Genomic DNA, 15,649 nt, shown 5'->3' with positions numbered 1-15,649 from the left:
TTAATCCGCTTTAGTTTGACAAACAACTTTAATCCGCTCTTAAGTACTGCTCATTACTTATGCATCTCTATCCAGAGCTGCATTATTCATGAAAGCACAAGTATATAAGCATCCCACTTCTTGGTGTCCCATTGTGCGAGACCTGCAACTGCTGCCCCTGACGTTACCTGGCAAGAGGACCGGTGAGAGAGTTTGGGAACCCACTAGGATTTTCACATATTTCAAACCTAAAATGTTATTAGATCTTAATCCAAGTCCTAATAATAGACAAATATAACCTGATCAAACAAATGACACAGAACCACGATACTTTTCCAACATTTATTTATTCACAAATGATTCAACATCCGTGTGTGAAAAAGTATGCAAACCTTTAGATTCAGGACCCCTTGAGCAGCAATGACTTCAACTAAGCATTTCCTGTAACTGCTGGTCAGTCTCTCACATCGATTTTTGAGGAATTCTGGCCCATTCCTCCTCAGAGAACTGCTTTAACTCAGTGACATTTGAGGGCTTCCTTGCATGGACAGCTCACTTTAGGTCCTGCCCCAACATTTCGATGGGGTTAGGTCCAGACTTTGCTAGGCCATTCTAAAAAGCATAATTTCTTCTGCAGCCAGTCTTTTGTAGATCTGCTTGTATCTTTAGGATCATTGTCTTGCCGCATGACCCACATTCGCTTCAGCTCACGGGTGGATGGCCTTACATTCTCCTCTAGAATCTTCTCATATAATGCAGAATTCATGGTTGTGTCTATGATAACAAGCCGTCAGGGTCCTGAGGCAACAAAGCAGCCCCAAACCATCACACTCCCACCACCATGCTTGACAGTTGGGATGAGGTTCTTCTGTTCGAACAGTGTTTGATTTTCCCCAAACATAACGTTTCTCATTGAGGCCAAAAAGTTCTACCTTTGACACATGTGACCAGAGAACATAGTTCTAGAAGTCTCATGGATCATCTTTGTGCTATTTGGTGAACTTCAGACAGGCAGCAATGTTTTTTTCAGTGACCAGTGGTTTTCTCCTGCTATTCCATGAACACCAATCTTGTACACTCTTTTTCTGAAAGTTGAGTCATGAACACTCACATTAGCCAAGGCAAGTGTGGCCTGGAGATCCTTGGATTTTACTATGTGGTTCTTTATGACTTCCTGGATGATTTGCCAGTTGGTTCTTGGGAGAGATTTTGGTAGGACAACCGCTCTTGGGTAGAGTGACTGTGGCCTTGAACTTTCTCCATTTGTCTGACAGGGGATTGGTGGAGCCCCAAATCCTTAGAAATGATTTTGTAACCCTTTCTAGACTGATGAGGACCAATAACTGCATTTCTGAGGTCCTCAGCAATCTATTTTGATCATGGCATGACATGTCTCCACACACCTGTATGGTGAAGACCAAACTCACAAAGTTTCTGATCTTTAAATAGGGTGGGGCCTCCCAAATTCACACCTTAAGATCTACCCAATTATTTAAACACTTAATTCTAATTATCCCCTTTAATTTAGCTGATAAAACCAGGGGTTCACTCATTGTTTGTCTAATTCATACATCATTTTGTTTCAAAAGACAGGAAATTGGTTAATATAAACCATAGTGGATATTTAAGAAAAGACTGGTTTTGATCCAAGAAGGTTATTATGGAAAAACGATGGAATTTCCGTAATTATCATTGGAGTTCACAAAGTTTTTTTCGCTACTGTATCTTCGTGTTGCTGTGAAGATGGCTCACTTAAAACTGGTCCTGACATGAACGCTAATATTACGGCTGATATAAAGGGAACGCATTGGCGTTTTACTTTTTTAGTAAGAATTTTTTTTTTATCCATTAGTTTCTTATAAAGAACGTCACTGTCTGCCACCCACTCATACAGAAAATACAAAGATTAAGCCATTCTCTTCATCTGAGAAAATGTGAAACTAGTTGAATTTGTCCCATCAAATATTTGTTCACTTGAGCAGACTTCCTCAAACCTGGATTTAGCGGTAGACCAGGTGACACTAGGCACTTAAAAAAAAAAATTGAAAATAGGATTAAAGCACGTTGATGTCAGTTCTTGGGACCCCCTGCTTTCCGAGATAATTACCTCCATAGGTGCTGCCGGTAGAAGCCCTGGGTTGTGTTCACAATATGGCGATTTTAAAGGTCCGACGTCCAGAGGGAGATCTGTGGCGGGCAGCAAAGCTGACCATATTGTTGGAGACCCCATAGAAGAAAAGAACAATGCAAGTGAAAAAGATAAGCCAGAGAAGCTTGCAGATCATGCAAGAGAAGGCTCTGTGTATTGTGTCCTTTGTCAGTTTCTTGAACTGTTCTTTCGAGTTCTAGCTGCACTTCAAGAAAGACTTGAAAATGTGTCCCTGAGTCCATCAAGTTACATTGAAACGTTACCCAAAGCAGCGAGACCAAGAATTAATGCACTGAAACAGCTCCAAGAAAAGAGTGCTCGTATAGAAGCTCAATCCTATGAAGAAGTTCATGAACTGGAGAGAAAATATGCAGCTCTATACCAGCCCCTCTTTGACAAGAGACACGTAATTGTCAGTGGTGAAGTAGAACCAACAAATGCAGAATCGGAATGGCATAGTGATGCCGATGATGAGGACAAATTATCAGGAGATGGGAAATACAAAGCAACCGCAGCCAAAAAAGAAGCGGCGGATGAAGACAACTCCAAGGGCACTCCAGACTTTTGGCTTAACATCTTTAGAAACGTAGATATGATCAATGAATCTTTAGAGGAATAGGACGAACCAATTCTAAAGCACATGCAGGATGTAAAAGTAAAATCCTCTGACCCTGGTCAGCCAATGTCTTTCACATTAGAGTTCTACTTTTAATCTAATGACTACTTTACTAACTCTGTTCTGACAAAAACCTACAAGATGCAGTCAGAGTCAGACTAAAGATCCCTTTTCATTTGAAGACCCTGAAATTGTTGATTGTGAGGGATGCATTATTGACTGGAAAAAGGGAAACAATGTTACTGTTAAAGAAGAAACAAAAGCACAAGGGACGTGATACAGTTGGGACTATAACTAAACAAGTACCCAATGAGTCCTTCTTTAACTTCTTCAGCCCTGTTAAAGTGTCAGGAGATGGAGAGGAGTTGGATGAAGATACGGAGTATTGTCTAGCTGCTGATTTTGAACTTGGGCACTTTTTCCGGGAAAGATTAGTCCCACGAGCAGTTCTTTATTTTACTGGGGAAGCTATTGAGGATGAAGATAGTTTTGAAGAGGGAGAGGAAATAGAAGGTGAAGAGGAGGGAGAGGAGGACGATGATGATTATCAGAGTAATCCCAAAGAGTAATGTTTTTTTCTTGTGTTTATCATTCATACAATTCTAGAAAGAGTCTGTCCAGCCTGCTGAATGCAAACAGTGATTGAGGGAGGCTCCTTCAGAGCTGTTTAAAACACCTTGAGAAGAAAAAATATATATTACGATACCCCTTTCCAGATATTCAGGATACTACCATGTTGCAGCATATTTTTAAGTCAACAATTAAAAGCTTACAATGACTTACTTTTTCTATTTTTTGAATGCATAATTTCCACTTGTTTGTTTTCTCTCTCCTCTTTTAGCCTAATTTCGACTATGGTAAATGTAGGGATTTGGGGGGCAATTGAAGTTAAAATGTAAGCACAGTCCAAGCCTACACACTCCCCGCCCCCCCCCCCCCAATTATCTTTTTTTTGAGTTGGGTTGAAGACCCCCCATTCTTCAATAACTAACCAAAATGAAAATCTCTACTTAAAGTATGTATGCCTGCCTGAATTTAACATTTGTACAAGTTTAAACATTTAAGTCTATAGAAGTTTTACTTATTTAAAAAAAAATAAAAAAAAAATGTACAGTGTATTTAAATGATGCAATAAAATAAGTTAAAATAAAACCCAACATAAAACATACATATATTTTTGGGTCAGTGTTACTTAATTCAGGAATGAACTGTGGAAGAAATGGTGTGTGTCCTTGGGCACTCCAATAGAAATAGCGCTTACTTTTACAATATATCCTGATCAATCACCTGTTTGGAAGCTATAGTCTTTATTGCAAGCTCCTATTGGTGCATCGATGTTTACAAGTAAGGTTATTTGCGATGGACGTTAACATTTGTTTTACATTGATTGGGTCAGAATATTAATAAAAGCAAAATTACTTAAAAAAAAAAAAAGTCCCACGTCCTGCCGCCCAATAGGAAGCAGCAACGTCATCCCTTGCGAAAGCAAAACTACACAGACGCAACATTTGCTATATATTACATTCATCCAGGAAAATCAGCGCACCCCCAAGGAATGAAACAGAAAAAAACAAACAAAACAAAAAAATAGCGAAGCACGTTTTAGCAGATCCAAATGGATATAACTTGGTGAGATATGCACTTACTTCTAAGTGCCTGACCCAGGCACGTAAAGGTTTCTTAGTGTAGCGAATACAGAGGAGCTGGAGCCTTTACATGGTACAATTCAAACTCTTTATAATAAAAAGAGGCATATAGGTATACACCGCAGATGGAACAGGGACACCAATCACGCGGACACAAGTTTTCCTCTTTCACTGCGACTATCGCCGTTCCTGCCGGCGTCTTTCGTCACTTCCGGTAGGTCTCTGTGCTCTCGCAAATTGGTCCCCACAGCAACCCTACGCGTTTCGAAGGGCGTTCCTTCTTCCTCTTTGAATGGCATAGTCCATATCCTATTCCCTTTTATACCCTATCTAGCACTATTCTATATTATACTTTATTGTCTAAAATCAGATAGAGTACATTACGGGGGGACATATATATGGAATACCTATATTTTACATATAATGCAATTGAATTAAACAGACATAAAAATTACATCTAAAAAATAACTAACGTATTTCTATTATAGATCTGTATATAGAAAGCAGATGAAAAGATGTTCTTTTTATGAGGTAAGTGTAGATACAAATACTATCAAATGGAGATCGCTATGATCAAATATGTATTTTCTAATGAGCGACAGTTAACAATTGCAATAAGAGACAAGGAATAAAATGCATTTCCCAATCTCCATTTGCAATTAGATAATTATTCCTAAGAATTTTCCCAAAAACATAATAGTTTTGGAATAATGTATGAATTATTATGTTACATTCTTATAGACACACTTTGTTCTGGAATATTCTGAACTAGCAAATAGGTAATTCTAAGAAATAGAGACATCAGAAAGCTAAAGATGAAGACCTTATGTGAGAAAACAGCCAAGATCAATATTGATATTTAATCCTTGGGGGGGGGGGGGGGGGGGGCTAATGTTTTTAATGTATGAATCCACATGGTTTCTTTTTGTGAGATTTTTTTAAACTATATCCCCTCCCCTTATATCTAATTCAATTTTGTCAATCACCATAAAGGTCATACCTTCTAGATTGCTGTTGTGGTATCTTTTGAAGTGGATCAAGACACTAGGTGTATCGAGTCCCTTCAAAATATTTAAACAATGTTCTCCTATCCTTTGTTTGAGTAATCTTTTAGTTCGTCCGACATATTGTTGGTTACAAGGACATGTAATCAGGTATATTATCCCCTATCACATGTTATACATTTATTGATTTTAAAGGTTTCTCCTGTTTGTTCGGATTTAAAATCCTTCCCATTTTGCCATATTTACAATATTTGCAATGTCCGCATCTGAAAAAAACCTTCTGGTAATTTCTTTTTTTAACCAACCATTTTCAATTTTTTCCATTCTAGGGATGCTGAGATATTCATTTTTTTTTTCAAATTTCCTGATTTGGTATATATCACTTTTGGTATATCAATTAAGTAATTTTTTAAAAGAGGATCTTTTTGTAGAATGATGTTTTTTCAAAAATCTTCTCTATCTTCTTGTATTCCATATTAAATTGTGCAATAAAACTTACCACATTTTCTTTAGGGTGTGTATTTTTTACTTTATCTTTTAGCAAATTTTCCCTATCTTCATTTAATGCCAGTGTTTTAGCTTCTACAATTAAATTTTCTTTGTAATTTCTTTCTTGAAATTTGTTTGTTAGAATTCTGGATTTTTCTAGAAAGGTATTGACATCAGTACAATTACGTAATAAACATTTAAATTCACCTTTCGGTACATTATTTACCCATCTTTGATGGTGACTGCTTGATGGTAAGATATAACTATTGCAGTCTACCGATTTGTAAAACGTTTTTGTTTTGATGTCATCTTTCTCTATGTATATACATAGATCCAGAAAATTCTACTTTTTCTGGACTATAACTGTGTGTAAATGTTAAATTCCAATTATTGAAATTAATACTGGCTAGAAAACTATACAAACTGGTTTCCCCACCTCACCAAATGAATATGAGGTCAACAATAAATCTCTATAGCACCAGGTTTGCGTCGAGCACACCCCGTCCATATATGGTCCTCCTCCCATTTACCCATGACAGGTTCGCGTAGCTCGGCGCAAACCTGGTGACCATGGCCGTACCAACTAACTGTAAATAATATTTGTTGTTGAAGGTGAAATAATTATGACTTAATATATAATTTATGCTGTCCAAAATAAATTTGTTCTGATCCTTGTGATGGATCAAATCCAAATCTAAAAAATATTTCACTGCCTCTAGGCCTTTTTGATGCTCTATATTAGTATATAACGCTGTTACATCACTTACTTACTTAGAAGTACATATCTCACCAAGTTATATCCATTTGGATCTGCTAAAACGTGCTTCACTATTTCTTTTTCATTTTTTGTTTCATTCCTTGGAGGTGCGTTGATTTTCCTGGATGAATCTTCAATCAAAGAACTAGGAACAGTTCTTTTTTCAAGCAGCGCTTTGTTATTTATTTATTGTAGTTTACACACTTGGGAATATTGATTTTGAGCGCTTCCTTATTGTGTTGTATTACATATTACATTGCAAGCTCTCCAGGGCAGCGATTTCCTTTCCTATCGTCTGATTTTGTTTGCTGCACTTACTGTATTATAATTCCCTGTACACTGTTACCGCTTTTGTAAAGTGCTGAGTGCCCTGTGTGTCCTATATAAATATATAGATACATAACACTGCGCCACTTAACTCTTCTCGTTGATTTAAAAAAAAAAAAGAATCCGTACAAACAAGTAAAAAAAAAACACCACCACCATTTTCTTTTTAAAAGTAACAGTAAGATTTTGTTTTTTTAATCAGTGTTGGTGGACAGTGATCCGTACCAAAAAGTGCAAATGTTTGCAGATGACAGCAGGAGTTTATACACCTATACAGCAGCATCAACTGCCCCTCAGTCCCGCCTCAACGCATATAAATATGTATTTCTCTATTTATATAAAAGTTATATCACCACCTCTTTAACCCATGATCATTAGATGCACAGTGAAGAATTGAAAAAAAAAAAAACCCCAACTAGGTTGGTGGAAATCCACCCCAGTAACGCCCAACCTCTGTGTTAAAAGCCAATAAAAGGGGAGTCAAGACCGATGACAGAACAGTGACAAAATTAGAATGAAGAGTCACAAATCAACGCCTGGAAAACTAGGTAGTAGAATAAAATGGGTTAGATTGTTTAAAGTAAGCCATCTCCTCCCTCCAAGTTTATGAATGCCTTTATCTTAGTGGTGGGGCAGCCATGCTTTGCGCTGGGCTGATGGACTCTCTGACAGTGAGGTGGTTAAGCCGTGTGAGAACGCATGCTTGCCTCCCCTGCTTAGCCACGACCAGTCGGCTGAATGGGAGGGACGGATTCCAGCACATCGTTATAGAGTTTGAGGGGACCTAATTATTGCTCTGCAGTCGCAGTGCTAAGCAGCTCTAAGCAAATAAATGCACTGCATTATCTGCATCGTTTTTAGGCAGAGGCGGTTTTCCTCAGCTATTTAGTTTCCACTTTGTTACCTTACGACAGGGGTGGTCAACGCCAGTCCTCAAGGGCCACCAACAGGTCCGCTTATAAGGATATCTCTGCTTCAGAACAAGCGGCTCAATCAGAGACTGAGCCACCTGTGCTGAAGCAGGGATATCCTTAAAACCAGACCTGTTGGTGGCCCTTGAGGACTGGAGTTGACCACCCCTGCTCTACGATGTTAGGACTCAGCTGCCTACTCAATAAGCATGCTCAAGTTCCACACGTGGATTGTACTGCCGCTTTCCAGGATACATAATGCGCTCACACACAGAGGGAATGTAGGTCACGGACACGGTTCATTTTCCACCTCTGGAAATACCTGCAGTATGTCAGATGCAAGCCCAGAACAATAGCTGCTAACAATAGGCACTAATAGACGAGAGTTAGACAATCCAGGTATTGACTCTCCTGTGTCAGACGGTGTTCTGGTAGTAATCATCTATCTCATCCAGATAGTTTAATGCATTTCCTTCACTCTGTGCCAGGCTCATCTGGTATTGGCCAGGCACATGATTAAGGTATACACCAAGATCACTCGCCCTGCCTCTCGTGACCTACGTCACTTGAACCACTTTGTCTCACGATGTGTTGATGTGCGCTGTTCACATCAAGAACATTCACTGAATGTACGTTCTGAATACATCATCCTGGATAGACTCAAACGATTGAGTTGTGTCTTAATGACAGAAAAACAACTGGAAAGGGGCTGCTAAGACATAGTCGGCAGTCTTTGTATGTAAGCCCTAGACAACAACCCCTTTCCCACCCAACATTTTTTTTTATTTGGTGACTGCAGCTCCCAGAAGGCCAAGAGTCATGTTTTGTGATGCTCTAGTGTAATGTCCCACTTCAGGACAACCATATGAGCAGAACACTGTGTCCTGCAGCCATTGCCCCAGTGATGATCTGTCTGGCCATCTTCTCCTCACTGTCTTATGTCGCTGACAGGCAGCTCAGTAGGCCGTCTAGGTTAGTACATTTAGAGGATGTCTCGCACAGTCCCTGCTTCTTCTAGGCGACGGGGCCTTGGCTGACTCCCACAGGTACATCCCCATCCCTTATTTACGCCTCCCGAATATGGACCTCTTGCCGGTGTTTTTATCACTCATACTGAGTCCAATCAGCAGCCGGGCCTTCTCATCCTCCTCCTGCTGGTTCATGTCAGTTTTTGCCTCACCCTTGCCTTTAGTCTCTGCACCTGCGGCCGGCTTCAGGCGCAGCTTCTCTTTAATTACCTACACAACGTATTAAGGGATGGTTAGTGAGGGCAGGCGGGATACAGACATTCAATCACAAATAGGCTGATCAAACTATGAAAAATATACCCTTTTCACTAGTGAAGAAGTTACAATATACTGCAAAGAAATGTGCATCTACCCCCTTTCCACAACTAACTATTAGTATACTATCACAGCAGTGCCACAACTGGGGGGTGCAAGATTTTTTTTTGGGGGGGGAGGGGGAGGGTGTGAGTGGTTGCATAGGTCCCACGCTCTTCCCCATGCCATTAAAATTAAATGCTGGGGGATCGCGCGAGGCCTCTGCAACCTCTACTTACCGAGGTTCCGCCGGCTTCGGGACACGTGACCATGGCAACACGGCGTCAAATGACACCGCGGGGTCATGTGGCGTCACGGTTGCCTTGGTAACATGGCGTCAAATGACGGCGCGGGTCACGTGACGTCACACGACCCCGCAACGTCATTTGACGCCGCGTGAGATAAGGGGGACGGGGACGCGCAGGAACGGAGGGAGCAAGGCGGGGGGGGGGGGGGGCGCGCAGCAAAAGAAGCTTGCGCGTCCCTGTTCTATCAGACGCAATGAAAATATCATCACAAATACCATGAATTCTATCAATAGTGCAGTCAAAGCCTTGAAATCAACAATTACTGTACAAGAAGAGAGTATATCACGCTAAAAATGTTTGCAGCACAGTTTGTCATTGCAAAATTCTAAATAAATAAATTTAAAAAAAGGCCAAAGATTTGTTTAAAATTGTTTTTTTGCAAAAAAATATATTTCATTTTCACCTTCATTTCCAGAGATCACACTTACTGTAAGATATCTGACCAATACTGAAAAGAAAAAAAAACCCCAATACAAAAATCACATTTATTTGGATGCGTATTAGCTTTTGGGGCAATTTTACATATATCTGGCTTTGCTTTTAAGCTTGAACTTAGATATTTTAGTGGAATGTAATCCACAAAAGATGTGGAATCTATTTCGCAGGAACCAACCGGCTCAATGTAAGCGTCGGCAAACAAATACAATTATCCAAAAACAATGAGAATCTAAAAGGTGTGAATGCAGATATTTTGGCAATGTCTAATTATGGGACACCGTGGGATGGAGGCCAAAAGGGGTCTGGCTGACAACACAGCATCTTTCCTGTACCCAAGCGGTTCCATACTTAAGGAAGTGCTGAACCTGTACTCCAGCGTTTCCCAAACTTTTTTTTCCGTGACCCGGTTATTTTTGAACTTCTCCCACTAAAAATGTTATCGCCTATAGGTAAAATAAAACAGTTATGAATGTCCATACAGATTTCATATATTCCCCCAATCCCCTCTATTCTCCCCCCCCCCCCCATTCTCTCGCTGACCTGCACAGACGCACACAGTCACTGACCTACAGATGCTCACACAGACAGACCAACACAGACACTAACCACGCACAGACAGCCACACAGACACAGCCACTGCTGGCCTGCACAGACACACACAGTCACTGATGCACACACACACACACACACACACACACACACACACACACACACACACACACACACACACACACACACCCACACACACACACACCCACTGATACACACACACACTGATAAACACACACACACACAGCCACTGATACACACAGCCACACACAAAGCCACTGATACACACACACACACACAGCCACTGATACACACGCACGCACACACACAGACACACACGCACGCACGCACACAGACGCACACGCACACACACACGCAGACACACACAGCACTGATACACACATACACAGACGCACACAGACACACACGCACACAGACACACGCAGACACACACACGCAGACACACACACGCACACAGACACACACACGCACACACAGACACTGATACTCACGCAGCCACTGACACACACGCAGCCACAGTGACACTGCTACACACACACACACACACTGATACACACACACACTGAAACACACACACACAGACACTGATACACACACGCACAGCCACTGATACACACACACGCACACAGCCACTGATATACACACACACACACACACACAGCCACTGATACACACACACACAGCCACTGATACACACGCACGCACAGACGCACAGACGCACAGACGCACACACAGACACACACAGACACTGATACACACGCAGCCACTGACACACACGCAGCCACAGTGACACTGCTACACACACACACACACACACACACACACACACACACACACACACACACACACACACACACACACACACACACACTCTCCCCTATATACACACACACTGATACTGATACACACACTGATACACACACATACACACTGATACACACACACAGACACTGATACACACACACAGACACTGATACACACACACTGATACTGATACACACCCACACACACACACTCTCCCCTATACACACACACTGATAAACGCACACACACTGATACACACACACTGATACACACACACACAGACACTGATACACACATACACAGACACTGATACACACATACACTGATACACACACGCACACACACAGACACTGATACACACACACACACACACACCCACTGATACACACAAACACACACACACACTGTGAATTACAGGCAGCGACGGATGTGAGTGACTGGAGGGCGGCGGGGGAGAGAGGAAAGGACGGCGATCCAAGCAGGCGGCTCCACCGCCTCCCACTGCCCGCCAGCGACTGCGCAGCCACTATTGCCCGCCCCGTGCCCATCTCCCGCACCAACTGACTTAGACAGTGACTGGGTGGGAGATAGTGACTGGGTGGGTGACAGTGACTGGGTGGGTGGGAGAGCGTGACTGGGTGACAGTGTGGGTGGGTGACAGTGTGGGTGGGTGGGTGACAGTGTGGGTGGGTGGGTGACAGTGACTTTGACAGTGACTGGGTGGGCGACAGTGACTGGGTGGGTAGGTGGGTGGGTAGGTGGGTGACAGTGACTGGGTGGGCGACAGTGACTGGGTGGGTAGGTGGGTGGGTGACAGTGACTGGGTGGGCGACAGTGACTGGGTGGGTAGGTGGGTGGGTGACAGTGACTGGGTGGGAGACAGTGACTGGGTGGGAGACAGTGACTGGGTGGGAGACAGTGACTGGGTGGGAGACAGTGACTGGGTGGGAGACAGTGACTGGGTGGGAGACACTGGGTGAGTGGGAGACAGTGACTGGGTGAGTGGGAGACAGTGACTGGGTGAGTGGGAGACAGTGACTGGGTGAGTGGGAGACAGTGACTGGGTGAGTGGGAGACAGTGACTGGGTGAGTGGGAGACAGTGACTGGGTGAGTGGGAGACAGTGACTGGGTGAGTGGGAGACAGTGACTGGGTGAGTGGGAGACAGTGACTGGGTGACAGTGACTGGGTGAGTGGGAGACAGTGACTGGGTGAGTGGGAGACAGTGACTGGGTGAGTGGGAGACAGTGACTGGGTGAGTGGGAGACAGAGACTGGGTGAGTGGGAGACAGTGACTGGGTGAGTGGGAGACAGTGACTGGGTGGGAGAGAGTGACAGGGTGAGTGGGAGAGAGTGACTGGGTGGGAGAGAGTGACTGGGTGACAGTGACTGGGTGACTGGGTGACTGGGTGACTGACCTTGCCGTCGGACGCTTTCCCCTGCTGCCCCCGATATCCCCGCGGCAGCGACTGCGCAGCCACCATTGCCCGCCCCCGCGCCCATCTCCCGCACCAACTGACTTAGACAGTGACTGGGTGGGTGGGAGATGGTGGGTGGGTGACAGTGGGTGGGAGAGTGACGGGTTACAGTGACTGGGTGACAGTGACTGGGTGGGTGACAGTGTGGGTGGGTGGGTGGGTGACAGTGACTTTGACAGTGACTGGGTGGGTGACAGTGACTGGGTGGGTGGGTAGGTGGGTGGGTGACAGTGACTGGGTGGGTGACAGTGACTGGGTGGGTAGGTGGGTGGGTGACAGTGACTGGGTGGGGTGACTTACCGTGTTGTCGGACGCTTTCCCCTGCTGCCCCCGATATCCCCGCGGGGGGGGGGGGAGGGGGGGAGTGGGGGGAACGACACACCGCGCGGCCAGCCTCGCTGCAACCCGGCAAATTTGGGAAACGCTGCTGTACACCAAAGGTAGCCGCGGGGGGGGGAGGGGGGGAACGACACACCGCGCGGCCAGCCTCGCTGCAACCCGGCAAATTTGGGAAACGCTGCTGTACACCAAAGGTAGCCAACTCCTGCCCAGGTATTAGGGACGTCCCTGCTTGAGAAATTCTGAAGAGGGTGCAGCTCAGCTACCCCCCCCTTCTACACAAGTGGAAGACCTGCTCACCTGTGCCACCAGCGCCTTGCGGCTGTCCCTCTTCACCGCCATGGCAAAGTCCAGCCACGTCCAGGTGTTGTTGTGATACTCCAGGCAAGGCAGCACCAGGGTGAGATCTCCCCAGTCAACGCTGTTCTTTTCCCCCTACAAAAGATTTACAGGCAAATGGGAAAGACAACCAATTACAGAAATAGTTGAACCGTAAAAAACATGCATTTTCCAACCAAAATTAATAAAAAAGACAAATGTCAAGACACTGGTATAGAAAATATAAACATCGATATACTGCCTGTGCTCCATAAACCCAGGATGCAGGGCACCCTAAAGAAAACTAATAATATAATCCATTGTCATACAATCTCAGCCAGTTGCAACAAAAAGGCAAAGTGAGGAACAGCCTTATTTAAAGACCCCTGAACAGTTATGGAACAAACCGTATATTATAATCTTATATGTGGCATGTTCTATACTCGGAACACCACATTAATTATATATCTGGGCTAAAAGTGCATCAAATACATATGTTGTAGTTTAATAATATTTAATTCGTATACTTTTTATTTTAAACAACATCAATTTATTTGATCTATTTCAATTCCGGGCAACGCCGGGTCTCTCAGCTAGTATTATAATAAACAAAGAAGCCCCAATGCACATCCAATATGACAAATTATTTAGTACATTACTATATGTATATATTTTTTGCTTCATAAGTATGGGTCATTTAGCTCAATCCTTTGGCCAAAACATTCCAAGCCTGCAACCAGTTCATGGTAACCCCATCTCCGTAGGTTCCTACACTACCGATTTTATACTGTGTCTTTTGTATCTCTTCCGCTGGCAAGCGCAGAGAAGAAACACAATAATATAGCCAGCAGCATGGGATGCAGCGCCCAAGGGCTTCAGATTTAGGAGATATGAGATACAGTGCGGCTAAAACCAGACGTGCCCTACTGAATATAGCCATAAAAAAAATAAAGTGCCAACAAAAATATATACTTCCCAGCTTATTGCTACAGCAACGGCAGAGTGAGGAACAGAGTCTTATTTAAAGACCTCTGAACAGTTACAGAGCAAACTTTATATTATGACTGCTGCATGCCAGAGCCTCGAAGTACCAAATCAGGGCAAATTTCAGTAGACGTTCAAGGGCAGCTTTGTCTCCTCGAAACTCCGTTTTTTTTTACACGAGTAAGTGAACATACATTTACATGAACAGTCTGTTGTAATAGCAGTTTCGGTCTTTTTTTTTTTTTTTTTTGTAAAAGCTCAAGCAGGTGTAAGAGGAGGAACATTACCAAACAGTTCCACATACCCTGTAGCTGACACACAGAGGCACCTGTGGGATTTTGATGTAGATGAAGGAGTTGTTCATAGCGGCTCTCTCCTTCATTTTGTCCAGGTCATCCACAGGATGCTGTCAGAAAGACAGAACATGAGCCAAACGTACCAATGTGTGATGGGGACCGAAAAGCAACGGTTACTGGAAAATAAAGGAGCACTTTGATTGCCTTCTCCTTGCTACAAAGTGTATATAAGGGTAGGCAGAGATAAGCACCATGGACATGAGTGCACATTGACTGAAGTGGTGGTCCCTTCCCGCCATCTTGGAATAAGGAGGGTAGTGAGATTTAGACAACAGGATTACATGCCCATTTACATGGTATAACGGTGAAGATGTTGTGTAGTGACAGTGGCAATTTAAATCCATTAGGTGTACAGAGTGAGAGGAACAAGGGAAAATGTCAACGACTTGGTTAAGAGATAGAGGGAATACTACTGAAAAGCTTCCTTAAGTTTTTCTAACAGGGACAAGATGTTGGCAGTACCGTAGGCCAGTTTTACCTCAGGTGCTTTTCGGAAAGACTTCCTGACCCCTGTTGTCCGATTTAAACCCTGGCCGACTCCTTTTCCTGGACCAAGAGACACTGTATCCTCAGCCACAATCAGTTGTCTTGGCTTCACTACAGGCATCCCTGTGATGGAGAGGAGCAACAATAAGGCCCAGCATTGAATGGGCACACAGGGACACGGAGTGGTGGATACATGCGCCCGACCTCACCTGTTGTAACTAGTTTGGATTTATCCTCTTCATCCCCGACCTCCTCCTCCTCCACATTGCGCCCGGGGAAGAAGAAACCCATCATCCTGTGGAAGAACTGATGCGTGAGCTGGATGGTCAGAGGCACCACATTTACCTGGAATAAGAGAGAAACGCGTTG

At 43.6% G+C, this 15,649-nt stretch overlaps 1 protein-coding gene and 1 pseudogene across 2 annotated transcripts in view; one reads left to right on the top strand and one right to left on the bottom strand.

Annotated features, from left to right (window-relative positions):
• Nucleotides 1-1,078: 1,078 nt before the first annotated feature.
• On the top strand, nucleotides 1,079-3,377 carry LOC142490660 (nucleosome assembly protein 1-like 4 pseudogene; annotated as a pseudogene).
• Nucleotides 3,378-7,125: 3,748 nt separating this feature from the next.
• The window catches only part of BLTP2 (bridge-like lipid transfer protein family member 2), an 89,243-nt gene continuing 80,719 nt past the window's right edge, over nucleotides 7,126-15,649 (bottom strand). For both annotated transcript variants that reach the window (XM_075589260.1, XM_075589261.1), the window contains exons 35-39: nucleotides 15,490-15,625; nucleotides 15,273-15,403; nucleotides 14,743-14,844; nucleotides 13,437-13,571; nucleotides 7,126-9,116 (exon numbers count right to left, since the gene is read on the bottom strand). In XM_075589260.1, the coding sequence (XP_075445375.1) occupies nucleotides 8,940-9,116; nucleotides 13,437-13,571; nucleotides 14,743-14,844; nucleotides 15,273-15,403; nucleotides 15,490-15,625 (681 nt within the window). In that variant the 3' untranslated portion in view covers nucleotides 7,126-8,939. The remainder of the gene's footprint in view (nucleotides 9,117-13,436; nucleotides 13,572-14,742; nucleotides 14,845-15,272; nucleotides 15,404-15,489; nucleotides 15,626-15,649) is intronic.

This window comes from Ascaphus truei, chromosome 3 (assembly GCF_040206685.1).
Source record: "Ascaphus truei isolate aAscTru1 chromosome 3, aAscTru1.hap1, whole genome shotgun sequence".
NCBI lineage: Eukaryota > Metazoa > Chordata > Amphibia > Anura > Ascaphidae > Ascaphus > Ascaphus truei.
This window is presented reverse-complemented; position numbering and strand designations above follow the sequence as displayed.